This window comes from Xenopus laevis, chromosome 2S (assembly GCF_017654675.1).
Source record: "Xenopus laevis strain J_2021 chromosome 2S, Xenopus_laevis_v10.1, whole genome shotgun sequence".
NCBI lineage: Eukaryota > Metazoa > Chordata > Amphibia > Anura > Pipidae > Xenopus > Xenopus laevis.
This window is the reverse complement of record NC_054374.1, coordinates 105,431,281-105,457,113: the sequence shown is the minus strand read 5'-3', so window position 1 is coordinate 105,457,113 and position 25,833 is coordinate 105,431,281. Positions and strand designations below refer to the sequence as shown.

Here is a 25,833-nt window from a genome sequence, read left to right as displayed (position 1 = left end):
TTATTTTAAAAGGTCCAAGCTGTGATAACAGTGAGGATGATACTAGTGTGTGCATCATGGGTGCCTCAGCCACTGTACTGGAAGAGTCCAGAAAGGAGACCACAACAGTGCAACTCCCTGCGTCTGGGCCAGAACTAGCTGCCATGATGAAAATTGGTACTAGAGTTATGAAGGGTGTGGATTGGAAATGGGGGGACCAGGTAAGCCGAGATAAAGTAATAAACATCCAAGATTGATTGAATCGCTTTAACTGTAACCTGATAGAAGCAAATGTACCTGTTAATTTCAAACAATAAAGGAGATATGAAGCAAAAAATACAATGACAGAAAATGTCATTCTGATTACTTTAATTATTAATTTTCAGTGGTTTTAACATTATTTGTAAAGCTGAAGCTGCTATGGAAATCAGTAGTCTGCCCCTTACTGCACTGCTTGTCCTGACTAATAAAGGATGTGTAAACCTCCCCTCCCACAAAAATGTAATCAGTGAACAGCCTCTTTAAAATTATTATATACCTGCCACTCTGCTTGTTAAAAGTTTAACAGTAAGGCTGCAGCATCCCCATAATGACTTAGAATTCCTTCTACTCCTCTAACCCACTCTGCCACCTCCCTCAGGAATTTGCTTTGGCTATTGGCTCATGAGCATGCTCAGTTCTTCTCAGTTTAGATTAATAAACACACCCTCCAGTCTAGCAGCCAATGAAGAGAGAGCATTGCTGGATCCCAAAGAAATTCTAGCTGTCTGATCCAATTTTTTTCTCCTAACCACTCCTGAGTTCAGCTTAACCATTGCAGTGCTCAACCCCAGCAGAACTTTTTATCAGAGTATGTTGTGCCTGTGCAAACCAGCACAGCATTGTATGAACAACAGCATACATAGCATACATGTCATGCATGTCCTGTTTGCAGATGTCAATGTTACTTATGATGTGTCAGAGGGAAAATGGCAGCCGGGTGAAAGCTGCTATTTGTTTTAGGAAAATGTGATGGCACTGGCAAATGGAGGGAGTTGATGTGGCTTGGGTGGGGAACATATGCCCAACTTATACATGGTAGGAAAATGTAGGCTTTACATGTCCTTTAAAACAATATAGTAGAAGTTAGCCTAGTGATTGGCAAGCTTCTTCACAGGTCTCTTAATTAACTGGCTTTTGTTAGGTGGGCAGTTGCTTCAAATTACATTTTCTTTTATCAGGCAAATTTTATTTTTGGGTTTACCTCCCGACTGATTGGGCCAGCTATTTAATGATTTCATTATGGGGTTTTTATTAATCGCAACCGTCTATTTTTAATATTTAACTATGGAAAAGAAATAAATAAATAAGTGGAACGTTTCACAAACAAATGATCACCCTTATGAGAGCAATGTATATTTAGTGTTACTGGTACTTTACAGATTCTGTTACTTTTGCCACAGTTTTATTTTCCAACAGTCTTTGTGACCACCCTGTAATTCTGTCTGTAGATTCTTTAATTTATATTTCTGATTGCAAAGATTATCCTACAGTGCTAACCCTTGCTTACAATTAGGATTGGCATGTATGATATTGATGGATCCAGTAAAGTATAGCATTACTTTATGTATTTTCCTTTAAAAAATAAAGTGTTTCCTTGGTTGCAACTATGTTTATTCTTTATTCACCTAGGATGGTCCCCCTCCTGGATTGGGTCGTGTGATTGGGGAACTGGGAGAAGATGGCTGGATAAGAGTTCAGTGGGATACAGGCAGCACAAATTCATACAGAATGGGGAAAGAAGGGAAATATGATCTAAAACTGACAGAGCCACCACCAGCTACTCATACTGTAGCAGATGAGTCTGACACAGAGGATGATTCAGGTTTGCAATGGATATTCTTGTTATTTTATACTTTATTAATGTTGTGGGTATTGTCATACCTAGCGAAACATTTTTTTATACACTGTTTAATCTCTGTGTGTTCTTCAAGAAATTGCAGAACTTCCACTTAACTATCTTGCTTTAATGTCTAATGCAGATTGGTTAGCATTAAGTGCGTTGTATTTGTGATTTCAGAAGGAGAGCAAGTGGACAGAAATCTGCACCCAACATCTCTGATGCTAATGAGCACAGTAAATCTGCTCCAGGGTCTATGCCTTTCAGCAGGAGTCAATGCTGAGGTCATGCAGCCTGAAGCAACTAGGACCCTATGTGGTTTGCTGCGCATACTGGTAGAAAGCGGAACCATAGACAAAACAAGTGAGTGTTTTTTTATGTATTATAATAGTGTAAGAATCTGCAGTTTCTAACTCTGTGAGCACTATTTTGTGCCTTACTGCAGTATTCACTCAAATTTCAGTTGTGCTGCTGATTGGGAGGAAAAACAAAATTAGTTGGTATACCTTATATAAGAATATCATAATTTTCTTCCACACACACACCAATACTGACTTTACTCATTATTTTATTTATTTATTTTTAATCAGGTCAGGATTTGATTTGATTGCATCTTTGCCCTTGTGTGTTTGTGGGAAACCATTCTCTGAATTATCTACTACATCAATTCATATGTATTATTGGAAGGTGCAATCAAATATATAAATCGCCCTACCTCCCTACCTCCCACCATGTACGGAGTGGCCAAATTATGGTTTTTTTTTTAATTTTAACCATTCGTGTTTTGAATTTCCATACAATCAGTGCTCAATAAACTCAGTGCCTAGTAGCAATCAATGAGTTATCAATAAAGAAAAGGAAAAGAAAAAAAGGTGCACAGAAAATAAACACCTAATAGCATAGTAAAAATAACTAACATTACCTGTGAATTTTGCTTCAATGTTTTTCACCTTATTTCAGAAATTTATCTCTGCATTATTAGTCTTGGAAGGCATAATCAAGCCTTAAAGGGGTTGTTCACCTTCCATCTTGTTCACCTTCCTGTGCATTTGGTTTAAGATAGTTCACCAGACAAAAAGACACTTTGCAATAACTTTCTATTTTTTTATTTGTGTTTTTCTAATATTGAACTGTATAGTTTCATTTTTCACCTTCTTATGTCATTCTAAAGCGGCTTGGGGAAGCGGCACCAACTATGTAAACTGTTCTAAATTGATACATTTAGTTAATACATTTCTTATTTTTGGCCCTGATGAGACCTTGAGCTGCTATAATTGAAACAATAGTTGCCAGTATTGCACAGATGCTGTTGAGAAATGTATCAACTAAAAGTAGAAAATTGTAAAAGTTTGGAATCTGCGCTTGGATCTCTAAACTGCCAGACTGAAACACCAGAGACCGGAACATCTTTAACCTTACATTTTGGAAAAACAGCGAAAAGTAAAAGATGGAAAGAAATTGAATAAAAGTTGTTTCGTTGAGCAGACAGAAAAAAAGTGTTTGGAAGATGAAAAACCCCTTTAAAGGAACAGTAACAACAACAACAAAAAAAGAGTTTTAAAGTGATCTCATATCCTGTTCCTCTGCACTTGTAAAACTGGTGTGATTGCTTCAGCAACACCACTAGAGTTTATACAGCAGCTGTGTTGCCATGGGAGCAGCCATCCAAAGCTGAAAAAGAAGAAAAGGCACAGGATACTCGGCAGAAAACAAATAAGCTCTGTAGTATATAATGGTATTCGTCAGAACTTTTATGTTATCTACTGTATATCCGGTGCTTGAATGGCTGCCCCCATGGCTACAGAGCTGTTTGTTTATGTAAGCTATAGTAGTATTTCTGAACACACCAGTTTTATCAGTGCAGGACAACACTAAATTATATTGTCATTCCTTTAAAACACTTTCATATTTTGGTGTTGCTTTTCCTTTACGTGAACACATATAGGTTTCTTCCTCAATGCTTTAATTGTCCTTTATGAGAAGGGTAGGAATCCGTTACTTACTGTACATGATGTATTGTAATTTTTTTGTAGGCAGCCAGTCTAATAAGCTAGTATATAAAGAGCAGAACCGAAATTGGTGCACACTGGGGTTTATTAGGAGCATTGCCCTAATGCCACAAATGTGTAGTACACTCAGCATGCCACAGTGGATATCACTACTCATGAAAATTGTTGAGGGACCAGAATCCTTTTCTGCTGCTTCACTGCAACGACAGGTAATTGTACAGTCCTTGTTATACTTACCTGCATAATAAACATGAACATGAATGCTTTCTGATATCTTTCAAATGACCTTTTGGTACTTAAATGTTTTTATAAGCAAACAAGCTCGGCCTTTTCAAATGGTTTGTTCCCATATCAATTATCCACTGTATTTGATTGTCTGCAGTGATACTTTATACAATGTGTTTTTGAAATGTGTTTTTGGGTAAAGCCTGAATCATTGCCAGTGGCACTTCATTAAAAGTTTTTCTACTTTTTTCAAAAATTACAGATGTGTAGCATTTTTTTTTTTTACTGATTGATACAATGTGTTTAATTTTTTTTTATGTTAAAGAAACGTGCTTGTGGTCGAGTATACCATTACAACAAATCAGCAGCTAGCATTCACTGGACAGTTGTTTGAAAACAAACATCTTATAGCAATCATCTTTACTCTAGAATTGTGATTTGACAGAAATATAGAACTTAATTTTTAATAGGTTTTTTTGTCTTTTTTTTTTCTTGACTAGATTCTTGCTGTAAGACTTTTGCAAGCAGTACTTCCATCATGGGACAAAAATGAAAGATCATGTGAAATGAAAAACCTTGTTGAAAGACTTTTCAGCTTCCTGGGAAGCTTGCTGAGCACGTGTTCTTCTGATATTCCTCTCCTTCGTGGTAAATAACTTTACCTTATTTAGTAAGCTAAAACAAATTTGCTAGAACACTGACTAATGTCTACATTTCTTTGTTATAAATGTTGAGAAGTCAGCTGCTGACCATGTTGAATTGGCATTAGTTGGCCATACATGAGCTAAACTATTAAATAATTGCAAGTTTGAATATATAGCCGGTGAAGCAGTACTCTTTTCTCAAAGTGCATGTATTTGCCTATGTTTTTTTGCTGTCCATTTTTTCCCATCCATGTAGATATGCTGATATCACTGATTCGCTTATTAGGAAGCAAATACAGAGCCACACTCCATACTATATAATATTATAATGCATCATATATACACTTGGGTAGTGGTATGCAGCAGATTGAATGGAAAAGCATACAAAAGACTGTGATAAGTCAGTTATTCATTTGCTACAAATGTGGTTGTTAGGAAAGTTACAGCAAAACAATTCAATTCAAATTTGTGATTTTTGTGGAATAAAACCTGACACGGCAGTCCAAAGTTACTTAAAAAGAACAAAACTATTTTCATAATGGTCAGTAAAATAATTAGGTCTTTCTTTTATCTTTTCTTATGATTCTGTCTTTGTAGAATCTACTTTGCAGAGAAGGAGGGTGCGGCCACAGGCGTCTTTGACTGCTACCCATAGCAGTACCTTGGCAGAGGAAATTGTAGCATTACTTCGCACCCTTCATTCACTGAATCAGTGGAATAGCCTAATAAACAAATACATAAACTCACAGCTCAACTCCGTCACCAGTATTTTTGAAGGAAAACATTTTGACATGGTAAGAAACTTACATATTAAGGCCAGTTTATAAGGCCAGTTCAGCCAAGTACTGCCGAAATAGGTGGAACTGTAAAGCTTCCTAGAAATTGTTCAAACCTGAACTTAAAACACAATGGGATTTTGAAGAGAGAGAATAGTTGTTTGTGTATATTATGTAGATGTAGAATGTAGATATTGGTATTAATTGAAAGTTAAAGCAAGCATTTCACCAATTTTTTGTTGGCATAAGAAAAACCAACATAATTATTTACCCTACAGACTGTAAGACATCTGGGAAATATAGATCCTCAGACAGCCTGACCCTACAGGTCTAAATAAATAAATAAAATAATAATTGCCGTTAATAATAATCAAAATTGTATTGCCTGCAATTCTTTTATTCTTTAAAGGATGATTATATATTTTAAAAGAGAATGCACTCAATAGATGAATTATATCTTAAAAATTACATCTTTTACCATGGGCCGTCATAAACCTTATTTATGTTTACATTACACTTTACTAATTTACAAAGTGATATTTTTCTAGACTGTTTTAGAAGATTATTTTCCTGACTCAGAGGGTCCTGAAGTGGGCAGTCTTATGGCAGTACTTGCAGTTATTGGTGGCATCGACAGTCGCCTACGCCTGGGAGGACAGGTTGTCCAAGATGAGTTTGGAGAAGGCACTGTGACTAAAATTACTCCCAAGGGAAAAATCACAGTACAGTTTCATGACGTGCGGACAAGCCGTATTTGTCCTCTAAATCAGCTCAATCCAGTAAGTAAATGGTATTTGGTAGAGCTTCGGTATAAAGAGAGCCTGTTTTTCTCCCCATGCCCACTCCATATGAATATAGTGCTGTTAAATGCAGGTAGTGCTGTATTTATTGGTGGGTGGGGGACATTGCCCTCCATTTTGGAGGTCACAAACCTGTGGCTGTAGGCTGTCATCTGTGGTACAGGGGGCAAAGTGTGAAAACTTGCTGACTTGTGCCTGTTTTTGCACTTTGCATGACAAATTTGCTTCACTGTATTTCACTTGATACTTTCTTTTCTGTGTTCAGAAAACAAATATTAAATATTCATGTCCACAAATAACGAATGTTTCTTTCCCCAATAGATGCCTGTAGTGCCATTTAATGTGAACAACTTACCCTTCACTGATTCAATGCTTTTAGTGTGGGCCCAGCTTGTGAACTTGGCAGGATGTAAGCTAGAAAAGCACAGGCTAAAGAAGTCTCTGAGGCAGGGCCTCACAGGTATTGTCTCGTGTTATCTTCATTAAACGTTTTCTTTCACCACTTTACTGTCCATTTTAGAGCTGTTCTTTCATAGTCACTATAGACCACTTCCATCAGCATTAAAAGCACTCTCGGCAGAAACCAGGAAAGGCTTACACTGATAAAGTGTGATTATGACACATAATTGCCAAAGCTAATGTAATCACAGAAAGAACTATATTTAAGTCTATTCAATAAGCTTTTAAACAAATGCAGTTTTTATGGTACCACATAATTGTTTATTTTATAAATATTGATCAGGTATTAACAGTAAAGATTTTTGCATTCTTTGCAGTGTTCATGTAGCCTCAATATGCCACTTTTCATAAAGAAATATGTTATAATAGATTTTATATTGTTACTTGTCACACTGGCCAAGAATGTTGATCTTAAGCCCTCTTACAGGTGTTAAGAATGAGGAACAGAGTACTGCTGAATTAAAGGTTACCTATTCTTATCAAATGCTTGCTTAATGCCACTTTTACAAATGATCCATCTATTTAGACAAAAATAAACCTAGCCGTTTAAATCAAGACTTTTAAAAATGTCCATGTGCTTTGTATGTAGTGTTAATTTAAGACAACAGATTTATTTACCTATCCGTTCATCAGACTTTAAGTATAAATTAACTCTGGCAGTTTAATACCCTGATGGTCCATGGTGTGGGATTCTGACTAATTTAATGTATTAAGTAAATGCATACATAAACCTAGACTCCTACATAACACTAGCTACACATATTTAAAAGGGGACACAAAAATGAAACTTTAATTTGAGCCTTATGCAATCCATAAGCTTTTACATGTAATCAATGGCAAATTCAGTGTTATTTCTGAATAAAATAGTTGCCTGGAGCAGCATAGTAACGCTTTCCAGGCTTCTATCACCTTACAAGCACTGGTACGAATACTTGCTTTGCTATATTCCTTAAAGTCTCTGACAGACTGCTTCAAGCACTTGGAACATTTCAGACTACTAAAAAATGTGGCCCTAAAGTGGCCCAAACTAGCCTTAGGTACCATTTCCCTTAAAAGCAATACTATCCAACCTTTTGTATGTAGTGGGCAAATTCTGATTTTTATTTTTGAAATCATGTCTTTTGAAGAAGTTTAAGGACAACTTACTATTGGCATTAGTGATTCTATCAGCAGAAAACGTCACGGGGGTTCTTTACAGTAAACACCACAGAGCGACTCTCTTTCTGTTTCCTCTTTCTTCACATGGGTGTGCATGCACAATAGAGAGAAAAGCCTAACTTTAACAAAAAAAACTGGCCTTTTCACTCTACTGCGCATGTGCCGACCCGGGATTTTTAAGAAAGAAGAAGTCGAAAAAGATGATCACTGAGAGGAACCCTGGGCTGGGTCAGTTTTCTGTCATTAGCAGCACCGCCTTGGGGGTGCCTAACTGTTTAAAACCCACTTTTATTTCCACCACAAATATTATGATTGTTTTTTGTTTGTTTTTTTAGACCAAGTGGACTTGGACCGGTTAAGATGCCAGCAGTTAAAGCTATACATATTAAAAGCTGGACGGGCTCTTCTTTCTCACCAAGACAGATTACGCCAAATACTATGTCAGCCTTCTGTTCAGGAGCCAGGATTGACTGCAGCTGGTACTCAATGTTAAGATAATTTGTGTAGATGGGAGAATAATAGTCCTTTTTCTGTTGTTGAAATAGTGTATTTCACTCTATGCCAGTTTTTTTTTTGCTATGTTTTTGGATGCTTAGAAATGTCCATTCTCGATCTCCCTGATACAGACAGACTAAAACATTTTCTCTTAACAATCCCTATCTAAACTCTAGTGCCCAACAATAGCACGTTGTTCTTATACTGGGTACTATAACAACCTGGATTGTATCTTGCAGATGAGGCAGCTGCTGCTTCTCCTGAAATGGTCGATATGTCTCCAGAAGGACCTCAGCCACCCATGATACTTTTGCAGCAGTTATTGACAGCTGCCACACAGCCTTCTCCAGTAAAAGCTATATTTGACAAGCAAGAACTAGAGGTAATATATTATCTTTCATTCTGGTATGGTGCTAGCTATACAAGATGTATAAAGGTTTCATTTAAGGGTACTATCATAAAAAAACACTTAAATAAAGCATCAGCTCATATTATCTAAATATAATAAAATACCCGTTGTATACTGCTTGTGAAATATGGACAAAGTCCATTAAGTTCATCCCCCTCCAAATGCAACCCAGCATTCATACCTACACACACCCACGGAAACTATATATACCAATATCTATATTAATTGTAGATTTTAGTATCACTATAGCCTTGGATGCTTGTCCAAGAAATCATCCAATCCTCTCTTAAAGGTATTAACAGAATAGGCCCTCTCAACATCATCCGGCAGTGCATTCTACATTAATAATTGCTTGACCTAGTTGTGAAGCCGCCTCCATTTGTAATAGTAGTTGGTCCTCAAACTCATCACTTATTCAAGTTGGTTTGTAGTATACACCAATGAAAATTTTCTTTGTAGCTTTTTGCCCAGTCAGAATCTCAATACAAAGGGATTAGACACACTCCCCAGTGTCATCCATGGTTCAAAGCATGGCTTTAATTCAGGTTTTACATAAAGACAAATTCCACTCTTTTTAATCCCTCTGTCCCTCCTAAAAAGGGTGTAGCCATTTAAATTGACAGCCCAGTCATATGTTTCATCCCACCAGCCAATTGTATCATAGTTTTTAGTGCATGCAATTAAATCTAACTTTCCCATTTTACCTGACAAACGCAGTGCATTTGCTAGCATACAGCAGAGGTCACTTCTTTTCCCTCTGATATTTACATTATTTAATGGCTACTTAAATTTAAAGTTACTATTAGTCTGTTTTTCTTGTAACAGAGGGATCTCCCTAGCTGGAAGACTGTTTGCCCCCTCACTAATCTCACTGACCAGTCTACCCTAGGTTCCCCATAATACTCTAACTCACCCCTAGTTTAAACACTCCTCCAACCTCTTAGCCATTCTTTTCCTTAGCACAGCGGATCCCCTTCCATTGAGGTTCAATCTGTCACAACTATATCGATAGCAGGACTGTCTGTCTTGGTCTCATCTGTGAGTAACATAGTAACTTATGTTTAAAAATATCCAGGCTACTTCTGTGGAGCCCTCTCTTCCAGTCCCAGAAGTGCACAATAACAATATCACCGTGGCACTGCAGGAGGAAACTCTCCCTGTGGCCACTAATATAGCTCTGCCTCAGCCTTCGGCAGCCGCAGGTGTAGCAGCCCCCGCTTGTGCTCTTCATCTGTCCTCAGGAATACCCAAATTAGCTGCTTGCCTTGACAAGCTCTTAGACAAGCTAGAACCGGGTACCCCTGCTGCAAAAGCTAAGTCGCAAAAATGGCCACCCCACCCTCCCTGGAGGAAGGGAGTGAATGTGAATTACTCAATACTCCATGAGGTGACGATAACTCGCTTAGTGAGAGTGAGATTCCTTCAGACCAGGAGTAGAAGGAATTGTCAAAATCATCCTCAGAGGCCATGGATAACTTAGTTTTTGCTGTCTTAAAATGCATCTACCTTAAAGAGGCTGAGGCATTGGCCGAATCTCCTCAATCCTTATTTAAACACCAAAAAAAGTCGGTTCCTATTTTCCCTTCTTACCCACAGTTAGAAAACACTATCCAGACTGATTGGGATCAACCTGAAAAAGATTCCAAGCTAACCGCCACTTTCAGTGCCTATATCCCTTTCCAAAGGAGAGCACAGACAAATGGGCTACTCCTCCTTCAGTCGATGCGCCAGTTTCGCACCTAAGAACTCTAAGAACACAGCTCTCCCAGTCCCAGACACATCTCTTTCACCTTCAAGGGTTCCATGGTCTAAAAACTGGAAGGTCTCCATTCTATATTTACTGCAGCAGGGGAGGCTCTACATCCCATACTGGCTGCAGCATGGGTAAGCAGGGCACTTCAATCGTGGTCTAGCTCGCTGATAGAGAATATTTTAGCAGGCAAACCAAGACACACTTCTGGAAACCTCCTTACTAATTCCGGAGACCTCAGACTATATGAGGGAGGCCACATTAGACATGGTCCAAGTAATTGGACGCACGTCCGCTCTTGTGATAACCGCACAAAGGACCCTATGGCTTAAGCTGCAGACAGCGGATCTATCATCCAAAAAGTCTCTTACAACAATTAACAGGGGGCAAGAGCATTCTCCTTCCACAGTCCAAACCATGGTCCAACTTCTGGTGGGGCCGCTTTTTTCGACCATCCCGAACGACAAAGGGCTCCAGAGACTATAACACTCAAGCCCCTGAAAGCGGTCCATCCACCTGATTACTGTACATAGTTCAGGTTATGGTTAGAGTTCTCTTTTTTTGGTTATTCAAAACTAAAGTCCTTCAGTACACTGGGGGGTATAGCAGGAATGGGAGGAGTCAGCTTCTTATTCTAGTGTCCTGCCTTCTGGTGGTGGGAGCTATACCCCAAGGACCCTGTGTCCCATAGAAGTCTGAAGAGAAAGGGATTTAACAGTGAGTATCACAAAATCCACTTTTCCTGACTCCAAGATGGCAATCGGACTAGTCCCTGGCTCAACTCGTACTATGAGCTTTCTTCCATAATCCTGTATTCCCTCACTTGCTAAAAAGCAATCCAACCCCTTCTTAAAGCTATCTAATGTATCAGCCAGTACAACTGATTCAGGGAAAGAATTCCACATCTTCACAGCTCTCACTGTAAAAAAACACTTTCCAAATATTTAGACGGAACCTCCTTTCTTCTAATTGGAATGGGTGACCTTGCATCAGCTGGAAAGACCTACTGGTAAATAAAGCATTACAGATATTATTATATGAAATGGATATGTATATATTTATACATAGTTATGTTCACCCCAGAAGCGCCTCTTCCCCAGTGTGAACAACCCCAACTTGGCCAGTCCATACCTTTTACCAGCTTGGTTGCCCTTTCTCTCTACCCTCTCTAATTTAGTAATGTTCAGTTTGAGCATTGGAGAACAAAACTGTACGGCATATTCTAGATGGGGCCTTACCAGTGCTCTGTACAGTCCAATAATGACCCCCTCCTCCCGTAAATCTATATGCCCCTTAATGCTGCTGACTGGCATTGATTGCTACAGCCAAAGTTTATTATCGCTAAGGACCTAAGGTCCTTTTCCATTATGGATTTGCCTAGTGCAGTCCCATTAAGGAACTTGGATATTTTTACATCCCAGGTGCATGGCTTTACATTTATCCACATTGAATATTATCTGCCACTTAGCTGCCCAGATTGCCAGTTTGTCAAGATCCTGCTACAAGGATGCTGCATCCTGGATGGAATTAATTGGGCTGGATAGTTTTGTGTCATCTGCAAACACTGATACGTTACTTACAAAACCCTCCCCTAAGTCATTAAAGGGGTTGTTCACCTTCCAAACACTTTTTTTTTCAGTTCAGTTGTTTTCAGATTGTTTCCCAGAAATAAAGACTTTTTTCAATCACTTTCCATTATTTAATTTTAACTGTTTTTCAAAAATCCAAAAAGTTTAACGATGAATGTCCTTATCTCTGGTGTTTAGAGTCTGCGCCTGAATTACTGAGCTGCCAGACTCAAACGGTTAAAATTTTGCAACATTTAGTTGATACATTTCTCATCAGCATCTCTGGAATATTAGCGAATTTCGTATCAATTCGAACAGCTGCCTGTAATGAAAGGGGACAAAGATAAGAAATGTATCAACTAAATGTATCCTTTTAGAACAGTTTACAGGGTCGGTGACCCCCCTCCCAAAGCTGCTTCAGAAGGTGAAAAGTAACACTTTACACTTCAATATTAGAAAAATGGTCACACATAGAAATTAGAAAGCCATTGTAAAAAGTCGTTATTTCTGGTGATCTGAAAACAACTGTTTGTTTGAAGGTGAACCACCCCTTTAATGAACAAGTTAAATAAAAGTGGACCCAATACTGAGCCCAGAGGGACCCCACTAAGAACCTTACTCCAAGAACAACCACCATTAACAACCACCCTCTTTACCCGCTCCTGTAGCCAATTTCCTTACCATGTGCAAACATCCTCATTAAGCCCAAGAGATCTTCGTTTAGAAAGCAGTTGCTTATGGGGCACGGTATTAAACACTTTGGCAAAATCCAAATAGATCACATCTATTGCTCCCCCACTGTCTAGCATCTTACTTATCTCATCATAAAAAGCAATCAATTTCGTCTGACATGACCTATCCTTTCTAAAGCCAAATTGATTGCAGCCTATAATGCCATTCACTAGGTCAAAATTTTTAATGTGATCCCTTAAGCCTTCAAATAATTTGCACACTACAGATGTCAAACTTACTGGCCTATAATTGCCAGGCTGAGATCATTATCGCTTTTAAATATTGGATTGACATCCACTTTCCTCCAATCAATAGGAACCATACCAAATGAAAGAGAATCTGAGAAAATCACAAATAGGGGCTGGTCTATAACTGAACTAATCTTTCTTAGAACATGGGCGTGTATGCCATCTGGCCCTTGCGCCTTGTTCACATTCATTTTCACTAAAGCTTTATGAACCATATCCTGAGTCAGCCACTGACTAGATTGAGCTGAGCAAACAGTGCAGCTATGAAGTGAGCCTGGGAACTCTTGACTCCTCTTCTGTATACAATGAAGAAAACTGATATAGCACATTGCCTTTTCTATATCTGTTACAACGATATTTGTACCATTATTTAAAGGAGCAACAACACTCTCAACAAATATCTTTTTACTATTAATATACTTAAAAAACTTTTTGGGGTTAGGCTTAGCCTCTGCCGCAATGCATTTCTCATTTCCTATCTTCTATATTAAGCCACATAGGGTGCTTCTAAATTTACATCCCAAGGGAATAAATTGAGAACAGTAACAATTTAAGTACATCTGGGATATTTGCTTCGGAAGACTGGAAATAGTTTCCAGTACCTGTTTTGTCAGTATAGATTGGCTGTTTAATTTAATATTGATTTAGGAATGGCTGTTTTTTTAATTTCACATTTATTTGGGAGATTTTTTTTTCAAAACATACTTTTTTTTTAACAATAGAAGGGGGAGTGCATATAGTTGATATAGAGCTACACGTCATTTATTTTTTTAAATATTTTATTGCTTTCTTTCTAGGCTGCAGCTCTGGCTGTCTGTCAGTATTTGGCAGTGGAATCAACACATCCATCAACTCCTCTGTTTGAGGACATTTCCAGTTCAAGTGAGGCCTCTTCTCCAGTAACGATGCAACACGTCCATCCAGCTAAAGTAAAGAAGCGCAAGCAGTCATCTATTCCACCAGTTCCTATTGTGGTACAACTGATGGAAATGGGATTCCAGAGAAAAAACATTGAATTTGCCCTTAAATCTCTTTCTGGAGCTTCAGGGACTGCTTCAATCTCTCCAGGTAGTAGAAAAAAACTTTCAGGATAAATTAATTCCTGTAGGAGGCTTTGTCATTAAGCTATTGAATTTAATGAAACATGGCACTATAGCTTTCCCTCCCTGTATTTTCTTCACATAATAGCATTGGGGTAATATAAGTATTGAACATGGCAAAAATTTTTTTTAGTAAATATAATTCTAATGGCACCATTGACATGACATTTACACCAGATATCAGAAACAACCCAAGTAATCCACACATACAAAGAACTCAAAACACACAAGTCCATAAATTTAAGTTATGTGTAGGAAAGTGGTAAGACACAGGGAAAAAGTAATGAACACATGAAGAAAAGGAGGTGCAAAAGGCATGAAAAGCCAAGACACTTGCTTAAATCTGTCAGTTTTTAGATCAGCTGGTTAAGTCCTAATTGATGGCCTATAAAAAGGTTTCTTATTCCAAGATATAACACAAGAAGCATCTTATGATTGGTACAAACAAAGAGCTCTCTCAAGACCTTTGCAACCTTTTTGTTGCAAAACATACTGATGGCATTGGTTTCAGACGTATTTCTAAGCTTCTGAATGTTCCAGTGAGCACCGTTGGGGCTACAATCAGGAAATGGAAAGACCATCATTTTACCATAAATCGGCCACGACCAGGTGCTCCTCGTAAGATATTTGACAGAGGAGTCAAAATAATAACTAGAAGAGTTGTCCAAGAGCCAAGGATCACTCACAGAGAGCTTCAGAAAGACCTTTAATTAGCAGATACAGGTGTTTCAAAGAAACCAATAAGTAATGCACTCAACCAACATGATTTGTTCTTGTTTGTTCTTTGTGAGTGTTGATTACTTGGGTTGTTACTGAGATCTGATGTAAATGTCATGTAAATAGCACCATTAAAAAATATTTTCTAATTAAAAAGTTGACATTTTAGTACTTCTTTTCCTTGCTGTATGTTTTCAATAATTCTAAACTGGTCTCCCACCTAATCTAGGCACAGACAAGGAAAAATGCATTTTCTTTCTACAAATAAACTTTGATTAGACATAAAAAGTTAACAACTGAACAACATATATTGCTTATGGAAATATGCAAACTTTAGTTTCATACAGCTGATTTTTTCAGCATTTTCATTTGGGCATGTCACCAGTCGCACATTCTTTCTTTTGTACTGTGAGAATATTTTGCTGATTAAGCCTGAGCTCTTCCTGTTTTCATGTACTCACCTCCGTTGCGTATACAGAAATGTGTACAGTATAAAGTAGAATGAAATGTACCTGATTGCACTAACAATTCCATAATTTAACAGGAGTGGAGGCCTTGGTTGGTTGGCTGCTGGATCATCCTGACATCCAGGTCACAGAATTGTCAGATGCTGAAACTGCTTCTGAGGAGTCTGATGAGGAAATTGCTGAAGAGGTTGAAGAAATTGAGGCATCTTTCCAAATGGTTTGTTTTATATTCCTTATCTGATTCAAAATGTATTAAGAATGAAGACGCTTGCTTAATTCCTCTTATTAGCTTTTCAACAATTATGTAATCATATCTAATTAACCACCTTTTGGCAATATATAATAATTACCCTTTTTCAAACTGGCTGCTATAAAAATCTTTTTGAGGGTCACATCTGACCCATAGGCTTCTGTTGATCATCAACAATTTAAGGGTTAGGTTTCTAAACTTTGGGACCTGTAACACTGGAAGGGGGCACAGTCTTTAGGTCAGTTAGGGTGTGATATGGGGTAAACACAGATATACCTAGAACTATAGCACTTTTTAACAATCATTTGTTCCTTTTAATCTCGTTGTTCATGCTTTAAGATATACATGTTCATTAGTTCTATTCTGCTTTTTTCTCTTATTCTGTGCATTCCAGACTAATGGTGCTGTTGTGACAGAAAGCCAAACCTACAAGAAAAGAGCTGATTTCTTAAGCAATGATGATTATGCAGTATACATAAGGGAAAATATCCAGGTATAAGCTTCTTTGCAGTGGTACATTATCTATGTTCATATTGTATATTTGTTTAGATACGGCTTTCTTATGTGAATGTTAATTGTTTAAAAAAAAAAATAGTTTTGTTTATGTAGCGATTATATTGAGATTTTTTTTGTTTTTCCTTTTTTTACAAGGTTGGAATGATGGTACGGTGTTGTCGTACATATGAAGAGGTTTGTGAAGGTGATGTCGGTAAAGTTATTAAAATGGACCGTGATGGGCTCCATGACCTAAATGTCCAGTGTGATTGGCAGGAAAAAAGTGGAACTTATTGGGTTCGATACATCCATGTTGAATTACTTGGTGAGAATTACATTCTTATATAGATGAATGGGTAAGGTGGTAGTAAATGCGTAGTTTTTACTTTATCTCTTATTTTTAAATCCTCAGGTTTTCCACCACAAAGTTCACCATCACACATTAAGATTGGAGACAAAGTCCGAGTGAAGGCTTCTGTTACTACACCAAAATACAAATGGGGCTCTGTTACACATAGAAGTGTTGGTGTTGTAAAAGGTAACTTGCTATTTAAAATTAATTTAATTTAAGCAGGAATGTCACATTTGTGGCCACACAAGTGATCTAAACTAACTCATAGTAGCTAATGGAGGATTTCAGCAGTAATCCTGCGTTTGTCCTACAGTTCCTTACTATCTGTTTCCTGGAGGAGTATTTTGGTGCTAAAAAAGTATTGCCAGCGAGACTCTTTTTCACTACTTGTCTCTAGCGTATACCTTTTATTGTGAAGGACATTGTGCCTGCTATTTATTGGTGCCTATATGGGTTTGAATCAATATTTGATCATTGTTTAAGTCGCTATCGATTGAAAGTGAGTGGAGAAAACTGCCAGTTGAGGACCTTATTTAACTATAGATGGGATTCTCTCTTGCATCAGTGCTGATGTGGAATTTTCAAATCTGCTGTACATAATAATTGGTTATGTTTTACCTATACATATATAATTCTACATACATCCTCTCCTCCACTCATATAGCATTTAGTGCCAATGGAAAAGATGTGATTGTAGATTACCCTCAGCAGTCACATTGGACTGGATTGTTGTCAGAAATGGAACTGGTCCCAAGCATTCACGCTGAAGTAACGTAAGAGAGTTTTTGTCTTTTGTTTTTATGAGCTGTAGCATTTTCCTTAGACAAATGTTTTTTTAAAAAGGGGGAAGTTCACCTTAAAATTTCCTTCAGTTTAGTAAAGACAGTGATTTTCTGAGACAAATTGTTACTATTTGCCTTTTTAAACAAAAAATTGCATTTTTTTTTTATGGATGTAACCTAAAAATTTCTGAGGCTAAAGTTTTGATAACTCCTATTTCTATGGCATGTTTTTCTGTGTTTTCTTATTCAACTGCATTGAAACCATTGTCAGTATAAGTAGGACTAGGACTGTAGCAAACCGATAACACTTTAAATGATAAACTGGAGAGCTGCAGAACAAACACTTGTGAATATTTTGTCAGCCTCTTTTTTGACATAGTGTGCCTTGCAGTTGGATCTGTGCACTGTTGAATATACTACTTATTTGTTGCTGTTGATCTTTTCTTAATAGGTGTGATGGTTGTCAGATGTTTCCTATTCATGGTTCAAGATTTAAATGCCGCTTTTGCGATGATTTTGATTTCTGTGACACTTGCTTCAAGAATCGCAAGCACAATGCAAGGCACAACTTTGGGAGAATAAATGAACCAGGTAACATTGTTACAGCATATGTTCTAGATACCAAATAAGAGTTACAGAAAATCTGTGTGTATGAATGCTTTTTATATAAGCATCTAGTACACTAAATCTTGTGAACTCTTTTTTTTGTGTGATTATTTAATTGCTACACCATTACTTTCACATTTCAGGACAGTCTCCTGTGTTTTGTGGCCGATCTGGAAAACAGCTCAAGCAGCGTCACAGTGGGCAGAGAGGGATGTTACTTGATGATTGGTCAAGGATTGTAAAAAGCCTGACTGTTTCTTCTTCTGTGAATCAAGCATCGCGTCTAATTGACGGTAGCGATCAGTCCTGGCAGTCATCTGGTTCACAGGGAAAGGCAAGTTTGATGTGTATTGCATGATTTTCTTGCCCTGCCTTGCACAACGTTCGGCAAAATTGGAAATTATGATCCTTCTAAAGTAATAGAAATTAATAACCAAAAATGTAGTTTTCATAGTCTATTAAAATACATAAAAGTTATATTAAAGTTGGTAATTGCTGAGTTAGGTAAAGAACTGAAGTGAAATACCTTGATTTTCAATGACTATATATTATGAAGAATTTAGTGTTTCTCCCCATATTCTGTATGCTTACATACAGTCATATGAAAAAGTTTGGGAGCGTCTCCACTTCAACAAAAAAGATAACAGTGGTATGTCATTCATTTCCCAACATCTGAGTACTGGGGTGTTTTTTGGACAAAGATTTTTAGTGAAGCAGTATTCAGTTGTATGAAATTAAATCAAATGTGAAAAACTGGCTGTGCAAAAATGTGGGTACCCTTGTAATTTTGCTAATTTGAATGCATGTAACTGCTCAATACTGATTACTGGCAACACCAAATTGGTTGGATTAGCTCATTAAGCCTTGAACTTTATAGGCAGGTGTGTCCAATCATGAGAAAAGGTATTTAGGTGGCCAATTGCAAGTTGTGCTTCTGTTTGACTCTCCTCTAAAGAGTGACAGCATGGGATCCTCAAAACAACTCTCAAAAGATCTGAAAACAAAGATTATTCAGTTTCAAGGAGAAGGGGAAGGCTACAAAAACCTATCTCAGAGGTTTAGACGGTCAGTTTCAACTGTAAAGGTGGCCATAGATTTAGAGATCCGCTCGTTTGGCGATGTCACCACATGAGCGAATCTCTCCCCGATATGCCCACATTGAAGTGGGCGATAGCCTGATCCGATCGCGGAACCGCATAAATAAATAAAAACGGCCTGAATTTTTTAACCTGCCCAATCGAGATTTGCCCGACTTTTGGCCAGATATCGATCAGGGAAGCCCGCCGGATGGCCCCACACACGGGCCAATAAGCTGCCGACTCGTCGGTAGTCACCTTTTATCGGCCCGTGTATGGGGGCCTTAAGGAATGTAATCAGGAAATGAAAGGCCACAGACACAGCTGCTATAAAACCCAGGTCTGGCAGGCCAAGAAAAATACAGGAGCAGCATATGCGGAGGATTGTGAGAATGGTTACAGACAACCCAAAGATCACCTCCAAAGATCTGCAAGAATATCTTGCTGCAGATGGTGCACTCACGCCACAAACAGAGTCATTTGTTGTATGCAAAAGCTCAGTTAAACAAGCCGCAGTCATTTTGGAACAAAGTGCTTTGGACTGATGAGACAAAAATGTAGTTATTTGGTCATAACAAAAAATGCTTTGTATGGCGGAAGAAGAACACCGCATTCCAAGAAAAACACCTGCTACCTACTGTCAAATTTGGTGGAGGTTCCATCATGCTGTGGGGCTGTGTGGCTAGTTCAGGGACTGGGGCCCTTGTTAAAGTCAAGGGTCGGATGAATTCAACCCAGTATCAAAAAATTCTTCAGAATAATGTTCAAGCATCAGTCACAAAGTTGAAATGACCCTAAACACACTTTGAAATCTATAAAGGCATTTATGCGGAGGGAGAAGTACAATATTCTGGAATGGCCGTCACGGTCCCCCGACTTGAATATCATGGAATCTATGGGATGATTTGAAGCAGACTGTCCATGCTCGGCAGCCATCAAATTTAACTGAACTGGAGAGATTTTGAATGGACAAATGGTCAAAAATACCATCATCCAGAATCCAGACACTCATCAAAGGCTATAGGAGGTGTCTAGAGGCTGTTACATTTGCAAAAGGAGGCTCAACTAAGTATTGATGTAATATCTCAGTTGGGGTGCCATAACTTTATGAACCTGTCTAATTTTGTTATAATGCATGTTGCATATTTTCTTTTAATCCAATAAACTTGATGTCACTGCTGAAATACAACTGTTTCCATAAGGCATGTTATATATTAAAAGGAAGTTGCTACTTTAAAAGCTCAGCCAATGATAAAACTCCAAAGAATTAAGAGGGGTTCCCAAACTTTTTCATATGACTGTAGCATTAGAAATCTGTAGCTTTCAGCACAATTGGTGGTCATTGTTAAAAATACATTTGTACTCTGTTTTCTAATACAGCATTGGATACGCCTTGAGATCTTTCCGGATGTCTTGGTGCATAAACTAGTGATAACTGTGGATCCAGCAGACAGTAGTTACATGCCATCTCTAGTTGTGGTGTCAGGTAACTACACCTCATACATACTGTTTAAAATTTTACTTTGGAAAGACATTCGTTTAATTTAACACTTCTATTTGAATCGGCCATAGGTGGAAATTCACTTAATAACCTCATAGAACTGAAGACAATCAATATAAACCCTACAGACTTACATGTTGTACTCCTCACTGATTGTACAGAGGTAAGCTCCCAGTACCTGATTGTGACTTTTTTACCTGCCATATAACAATAGAAATATATTGATGACATTTTTTTTTTTCTGTTTTGTTCATATGTGAAGTATCACAGATATATTGAAATTGCTATAAAGCAGTGTAGAAGCTCTGGCATTGATTGCAAAATTCATGAACTGAATATCGTAGGCCAGATACAAGCAGAAGATGAACATATGGCAACTGTCCCTTTCCTTGCATCAGATAATGATGAAGATGATGATGATAAAGCAAGCACTGGCAGGTAGATGCATAAAACATGGTAGCAATACATAAATATCTAAATGTTGCAGTGGCGTTTCTCAGCAAATTAGTTGTCCACTTGTCATTACATTTATTTATTTTTTAAAATTGTACCAACATCTTTAGACTGTAAAAAAAAATCATGCTAGTTATTAAAGGGGCAGTATATTCTTTTTCAACATTGGTGCAATGAGTTGATCTTGTGATAAACATTTTTGCCTAGTCTTTTAGATAGTAAATATCTAGGTTTTTTGTTATATATTGCTCTAAACGGTGCAATTTGAAAATGGAATTAAAGCTATATTTTATTTTCTGATCCCAAAATGGAAAGTCAAAAAAACTAGGGATGTACTGATTTTGGGATTTAGCTGCATCTTTCTTGAAGAATTTATCTGAATCCTAACACAAATCTGAACCCTTATTTCCATGTGCAAGTTAAAAAAATATGTGTGACAAAAAAAAAAAGATTTTAAGGATTTGGTTTGGCCCAGAGAGCCTGGCCAAATCCCTATCCAAATCCTGAAGTCTATTGAGAATCCTCTGTATAATATGCTGCTCTGTATGTAAAAAAAGATAGGCTGTAGTAGGGGAAATAGAATCATTTGTTTGACTTGCTGTTTGCAATCAGTAGAATGTGGCCTACATTTTATTGTCAAATGTTGCCCTGTTAAGAGCAAGAAATAAAAATCATAGATATTTCCTAATTAAAAGACTATTAAAAATATATATTCAGAGTAGGCTTTAATCATTGCTCCAATGTTTAAGAAGGGTGTATACTGCCCCATTATGAATTGTATCTGAAAGTATGCATGAACGTTTCATTTGTTGTTAGTTTAGAAGTAGGAAAAACAAAGTATGCTTTCATTTACAGTTTTATCAGAAAGAAGGCCGCTGGTTTAGAATCTGCTGCAACAATCAGAACTAAGGTTTTTGTATGGGGATTAAATGACAAAGATCAACTGGGAGGTCTGAAAGGATCCAAGGTAAGGTTATACCTGATGTAAACAGGCAAATGTGATTTTTATTAAGAACCCTTATTGCTTGAAATGTTAACCACGCTGAACCTATTCTGCATTATAAGAAATCCTGAATAAGGCAAAGGCAGTGAAATATCAAGGTCTCAATTTCTTCATTCTGATCAATAAAATGTCATGTTAAAATGGGTCTGCCAGGGAAAATACAGTTAAAGAATCCAAACGTGAATGTTTCTTTGCTTTTGAATAGGTTATGCTCATCTACAGTTATAGATGTCTATTTAAACAAAAAAAAAGGAATGCTGCAAGGGTCAGTGTAGTGAGAGTTATCACACTGACTTGCACATGCACGATAAGTTACTGCCGAGAGAGAGAGAATATGAATTTTTGGGGCATCTTGGTTGATTGTTTTAGAAATATTCTGTAAGTGAACATGACAAATTAAGTTATTGATTGGTTATAAGGACTAGGGGCAAATCAAAAATAATTTCAAAGCTAGGGGTGATAGTTGAGTAAATAGCTGTTATTTTAAAGATTTCGGGGATGTTATCAGTGTTTAAGGGGATAAATAAGGCCTTTATATAGGCTTTTTTTATTTAAAGCAAGCTTAAAATAAACGCAAATTTATACTGTATAAAAAAAAGCACTTATGCTACCAAGCTTTAAATAGTAATGCTATACTTTCACTTGAGTTACTGCCCAAAACAGAAAACTGTCAATTTGCTTAAAAGGGTTTAACTTCTCTTTTATTATTGCTGGTCAGATAATCAGTCAGCGTTTATAATAAATTCAGTTGTAATGTTGTCACTTATTGATTCTCAGGGATTTATATTTCTCTTCCTTGAGGGGAATACAAAATTGCCTGTTAGATAGAATAATATGAAGTAAGGAGTTAAAGTTAATCCTCTTGCTTTGGGACACTTCAAATGCAAATGTTAAACACAAGCCCGTGTTTGTATTCATATATTTAAAACACAAGGTGGTCCAAGTAAAACATCTTAAAGGAGAACTAATCCCTTAAAATGAATATGGCTAAATGCAATATTTTATATACTTAAATTATTGCACCAGCCTAAAGTTTCCGCTTCTCAGTAGCAGTAACAATCCAAGACTTCAAACTTGTGACAAGGGGTCACCATCTTGGAAAGTGTCTGCAAAACTCACATGCGCGGTGCCCTTGGAGCAGCTGTTGAGAAGCTTTAGGGATCATCGCAAATTATCAAGAAGAAAATGAGTCAGTCATACAAGCTGTTGCCACAAGGCTGATTATTAAATTTTGATATGAGTTGCACTGGCAAGACCACAAAGATCCAGACCTAGGGTGGCAAATTTGTAGGGGTGGCATGCCGCCCAGGCGCATCTATATTTCCAGGTTCCAATAGGACAACCAGAGCGGAGTTACAGTGCTCTCACAGTGTTCACCAGTTGTGAGTTGTTGTCATTGTGGGCTGCGGTAGGAGGCACTCGCGCAAGTGCATTGGTGGTGCATGTGTGTGTGTGTGTGGGGGGGGGTTGTACGTGCTTTGGGGTAGGGGTCACAAGAGGCACCTGGCCTAGGGGCGCCTTTTTTGCAAATCCGCCACTGCTGGTTTTATTACCTGTAAAAAGTACAAATCAGCCTTATATTGTGGCATTTATATTCTATGTGTACTGTACTTTATATTTTGAGTTGGTCCCTAAGCTCAGGTAGTGACAGCAGTACAGAGCATATGCAGTGAATCAGTAGAAAAGAAGATAGGGAGCTACTGGGGACTGGGCTGCAATGGTACAGAAACCCAAAACTTAATGTACAACATTTCTTCTTTAGTTAAGGATTAGTTCTCCTGTAATGTTTTCTCTGCTCAAATTACAAGTTCGAATCTCCGGAGCGTTGTATTCCCAGTCCAGCGATCACTAGGGCTCTCCTCTGCCCGAGAAAAAGACAATATCCAAGATTGGATTGCTGTATACCTCAAAAACCCCAGATTATTGAGAAGAAAAAACAGAAAATACAAATAATATAGTGTAGTATTTTATAAAAAAAAAAATTGTGACACCCTTGGTGCTTCTTATATATTTAATTTGTGCTTAGTCAGCTAAAAAATATCCTCCATAAGTGAAAAAATAGTATCATATAGTGATTTTAGTAAGTGAATAAAAAAATTGCAAAAAAAAAAAAAAATATATAAAATGTAATATTTTTTAGCTGACTAAGCACAAATTAGCAGGCAGCATTTACTAGTCAGCTGTTTGGAAACAAATCTGATTGCTTGTTGCTTGTGGGTTACTTGATGTTGGCAAACTTTTTACTCCATTAGTCTATGTTTTTTTTTTCACAGATCAAAGTTCCTTCATTTTCTGAGACACTTTCTGCTCTAAATGTTGTACAAGTCGCTGGTGGATCCAAGAGCCTTTTTGCAGGTTACTATATTAGTTAACAGTTATCAGACTAGAAAACTTTTGCTGTGGTATTTTTTTCCTCATTCTTCCTTTTAACTGGAATTCACAGTAACTGCGGAGGGTAAAGTGTATGCTTGTGGAGAGGCCACCAATGGAAGACTGGGCTTAGGCATTTCTAGTGGTACAGTTCCCATTCCCCGCCAAATTACAGCTCTTAGCAACTATGTTGTCAAGAAAGTTGCTGTTCATTCAGGTAATTGCACAAAAACACTGATCTGATGACTATAATATGTTTAAAAGGGTTGTTCACCTTTGAGTTAACATTTATTATGGTTTAGAGAGTGATATTCTGAGACAATTTGCAACTAGGTTTCATTTTTTATTATTTGTGATTTTTGTGTTATTTAGCGTTTTATTCAGCAGCTTTCCAGTTTACAATTTCATCAATCTCATTGCTGGGGTTCAAATTGCCCTAGCAACCATGCATTGATTTAAATAAGAGATGACCATACATACATGTGTAGCCTTACAGAGCATTCATTTTTAGATGGGGTCAGTGACCTCCATTTGAAAGCTGGAGACAGAAGAAGGCAAATAATTAAAATAACATATAAAATAAATAATACAGATCAATTGAAAGGTTGCTTAGAATTGACCATTCTATAACATACTAAAAGTAAATTTAATGGTTAACCACCCATTTAATAGAATATTATTATTTATAATATATCCACTTTTATTTAATATTCATTATTTCTTATTTGGATTTTTTTCTCATTACATTTGTTTACTTTGCTCTAAATCTATAAGTGTGTTTTTGGGAATGTTTGCAGTTAACTATTGTTCTTTAAAGGTGGAAGACATGCAATGGCTTTAACTGTGGATGGTAAAGTTTTTTCCTGGGGAGAAGGTGATGATGGCAAACTGGGACATTTCAGCAGAATGTGAGCAAAACGTTGTTTCTATGGTTTTTTTATTGTTAGTTACATGAGCATTAGAAATACTAGCAGAAAACTGTGTATAATTCACATGGTACTAGTAGCGTTCATCGTTTGGATTTATTGTGATTGATAACAGCAACATTTAAATTAGAACATGGAAATAAGTCATCAACAATGCTAAAATTCTAGGTTACTGATAAGCCATGCATATTTGTTTAGGAATTGTGATAAGCCACGATTGATTGAGGCACTGAAAACCAAACGCATCAGAGACATCGCCTGTGGCAGTTCTCACAGTGCTGCCATTACTTCTAGCGGGGAATTGTACACATGGGGACTTGGAGAATATGGCCGACTAGGACATGGAGACAATACTACACAACTTAAACCAAAAATGGTAAAAACGGAAAGTTATTCCTAGCATAACAGTGAGCTGCCATTTACAGTTAGTCTTTTTGCTAACAAATCACAAATGAAATGTGTTTTGTGCATGTAAAAATAAAAAACTAAATTACAATATATATATATATATATAATGTTTAATCTGGAAAAATGTAACATATCTCTGTCCTCTTAGCATCTCTAGTTTTTTTGTATATTTGGTATTATTTAAAATAATACATAT

General features: G+C 37.3%; 1 protein-coding gene across 3 annotated transcripts in view; it reads left to right on the top strand.

The window, feature by feature from the left end:
• Nucleotides 1-25,833, top strand: part of herc2.S (HECT and RLD domain containing E3 ubiquitin protein ligase 2 S homeolog) — a 114,571-nt gene that overhangs the window by 55,132 nt on the left and 33,606 nt on the right. For all 3 annotated transcript variants that reach the window (XM_041584232.1, XM_041584230.1, XM_041584231.1), the window contains 26 exons: nt 13-200; nt 1,651-1,843; nt 2,039-2,221; nt 3,892-4,076; nt 4,593-4,740; nt 5,334-5,530; nt 6,061-6,291; nt 6,634-6,772; nt 8,265-8,408; nt 8,664-8,806; nt 13,929-14,199; nt 15,493-15,632; nt 16,060-16,158; nt 16,317-16,485; nt 16,573-16,698; nt 17,177-17,285; nt 17,746-17,885; nt 18,044-18,234; nt 20,357-20,462; nt 20,549-20,640; nt 20,740-20,915; nt 21,786-21,897; nt 24,207-24,288; nt 24,377-24,520; nt 25,121-25,211; nt 25,428-25,605. In XM_041584232.1, coding sequence (XP_041440166.1) covers nt 13-200; nt 1,651-1,843; nt 2,039-2,221; nt 3,892-4,076; nt 4,593-4,740; nt 5,334-5,530; nt 6,061-6,291; nt 6,634-6,772; nt 8,265-8,408; nt 8,664-8,806; nt 13,929-14,199; nt 15,493-15,632; nt 16,060-16,158; nt 16,317-16,485; nt 16,573-16,698; nt 17,177-17,285; nt 17,746-17,885; nt 18,044-18,234; nt 20,357-20,462; nt 20,549-20,640; nt 20,740-20,915; nt 21,786-21,897; nt 24,207-24,288; nt 24,377-24,520; nt 25,121-25,211; nt 25,428-25,605 — 3,977 coding nt within the window. The remainder of the gene's footprint in view (nt 1-12; nt 201-1,650; nt 1,844-2,038; nt 2,222-3,891; nt 4,077-4,592; nt 4,741-5,333; nt 5,531-6,060; nt 6,292-6,633; nt 6,773-8,264; nt 8,409-8,663; nt 8,807-13,928; nt 14,200-15,492; nt 15,633-16,059; nt 16,159-16,316; nt 16,486-16,572; nt 16,699-17,176; nt 17,286-17,745; nt 17,886-18,043; nt 18,235-20,356; nt 20,463-20,548; nt 20,641-20,739; nt 20,916-21,785; nt 21,898-24,206; nt 24,289-24,376; nt 24,521-25,120; nt 25,212-25,427; nt 25,606-25,833) is intronic.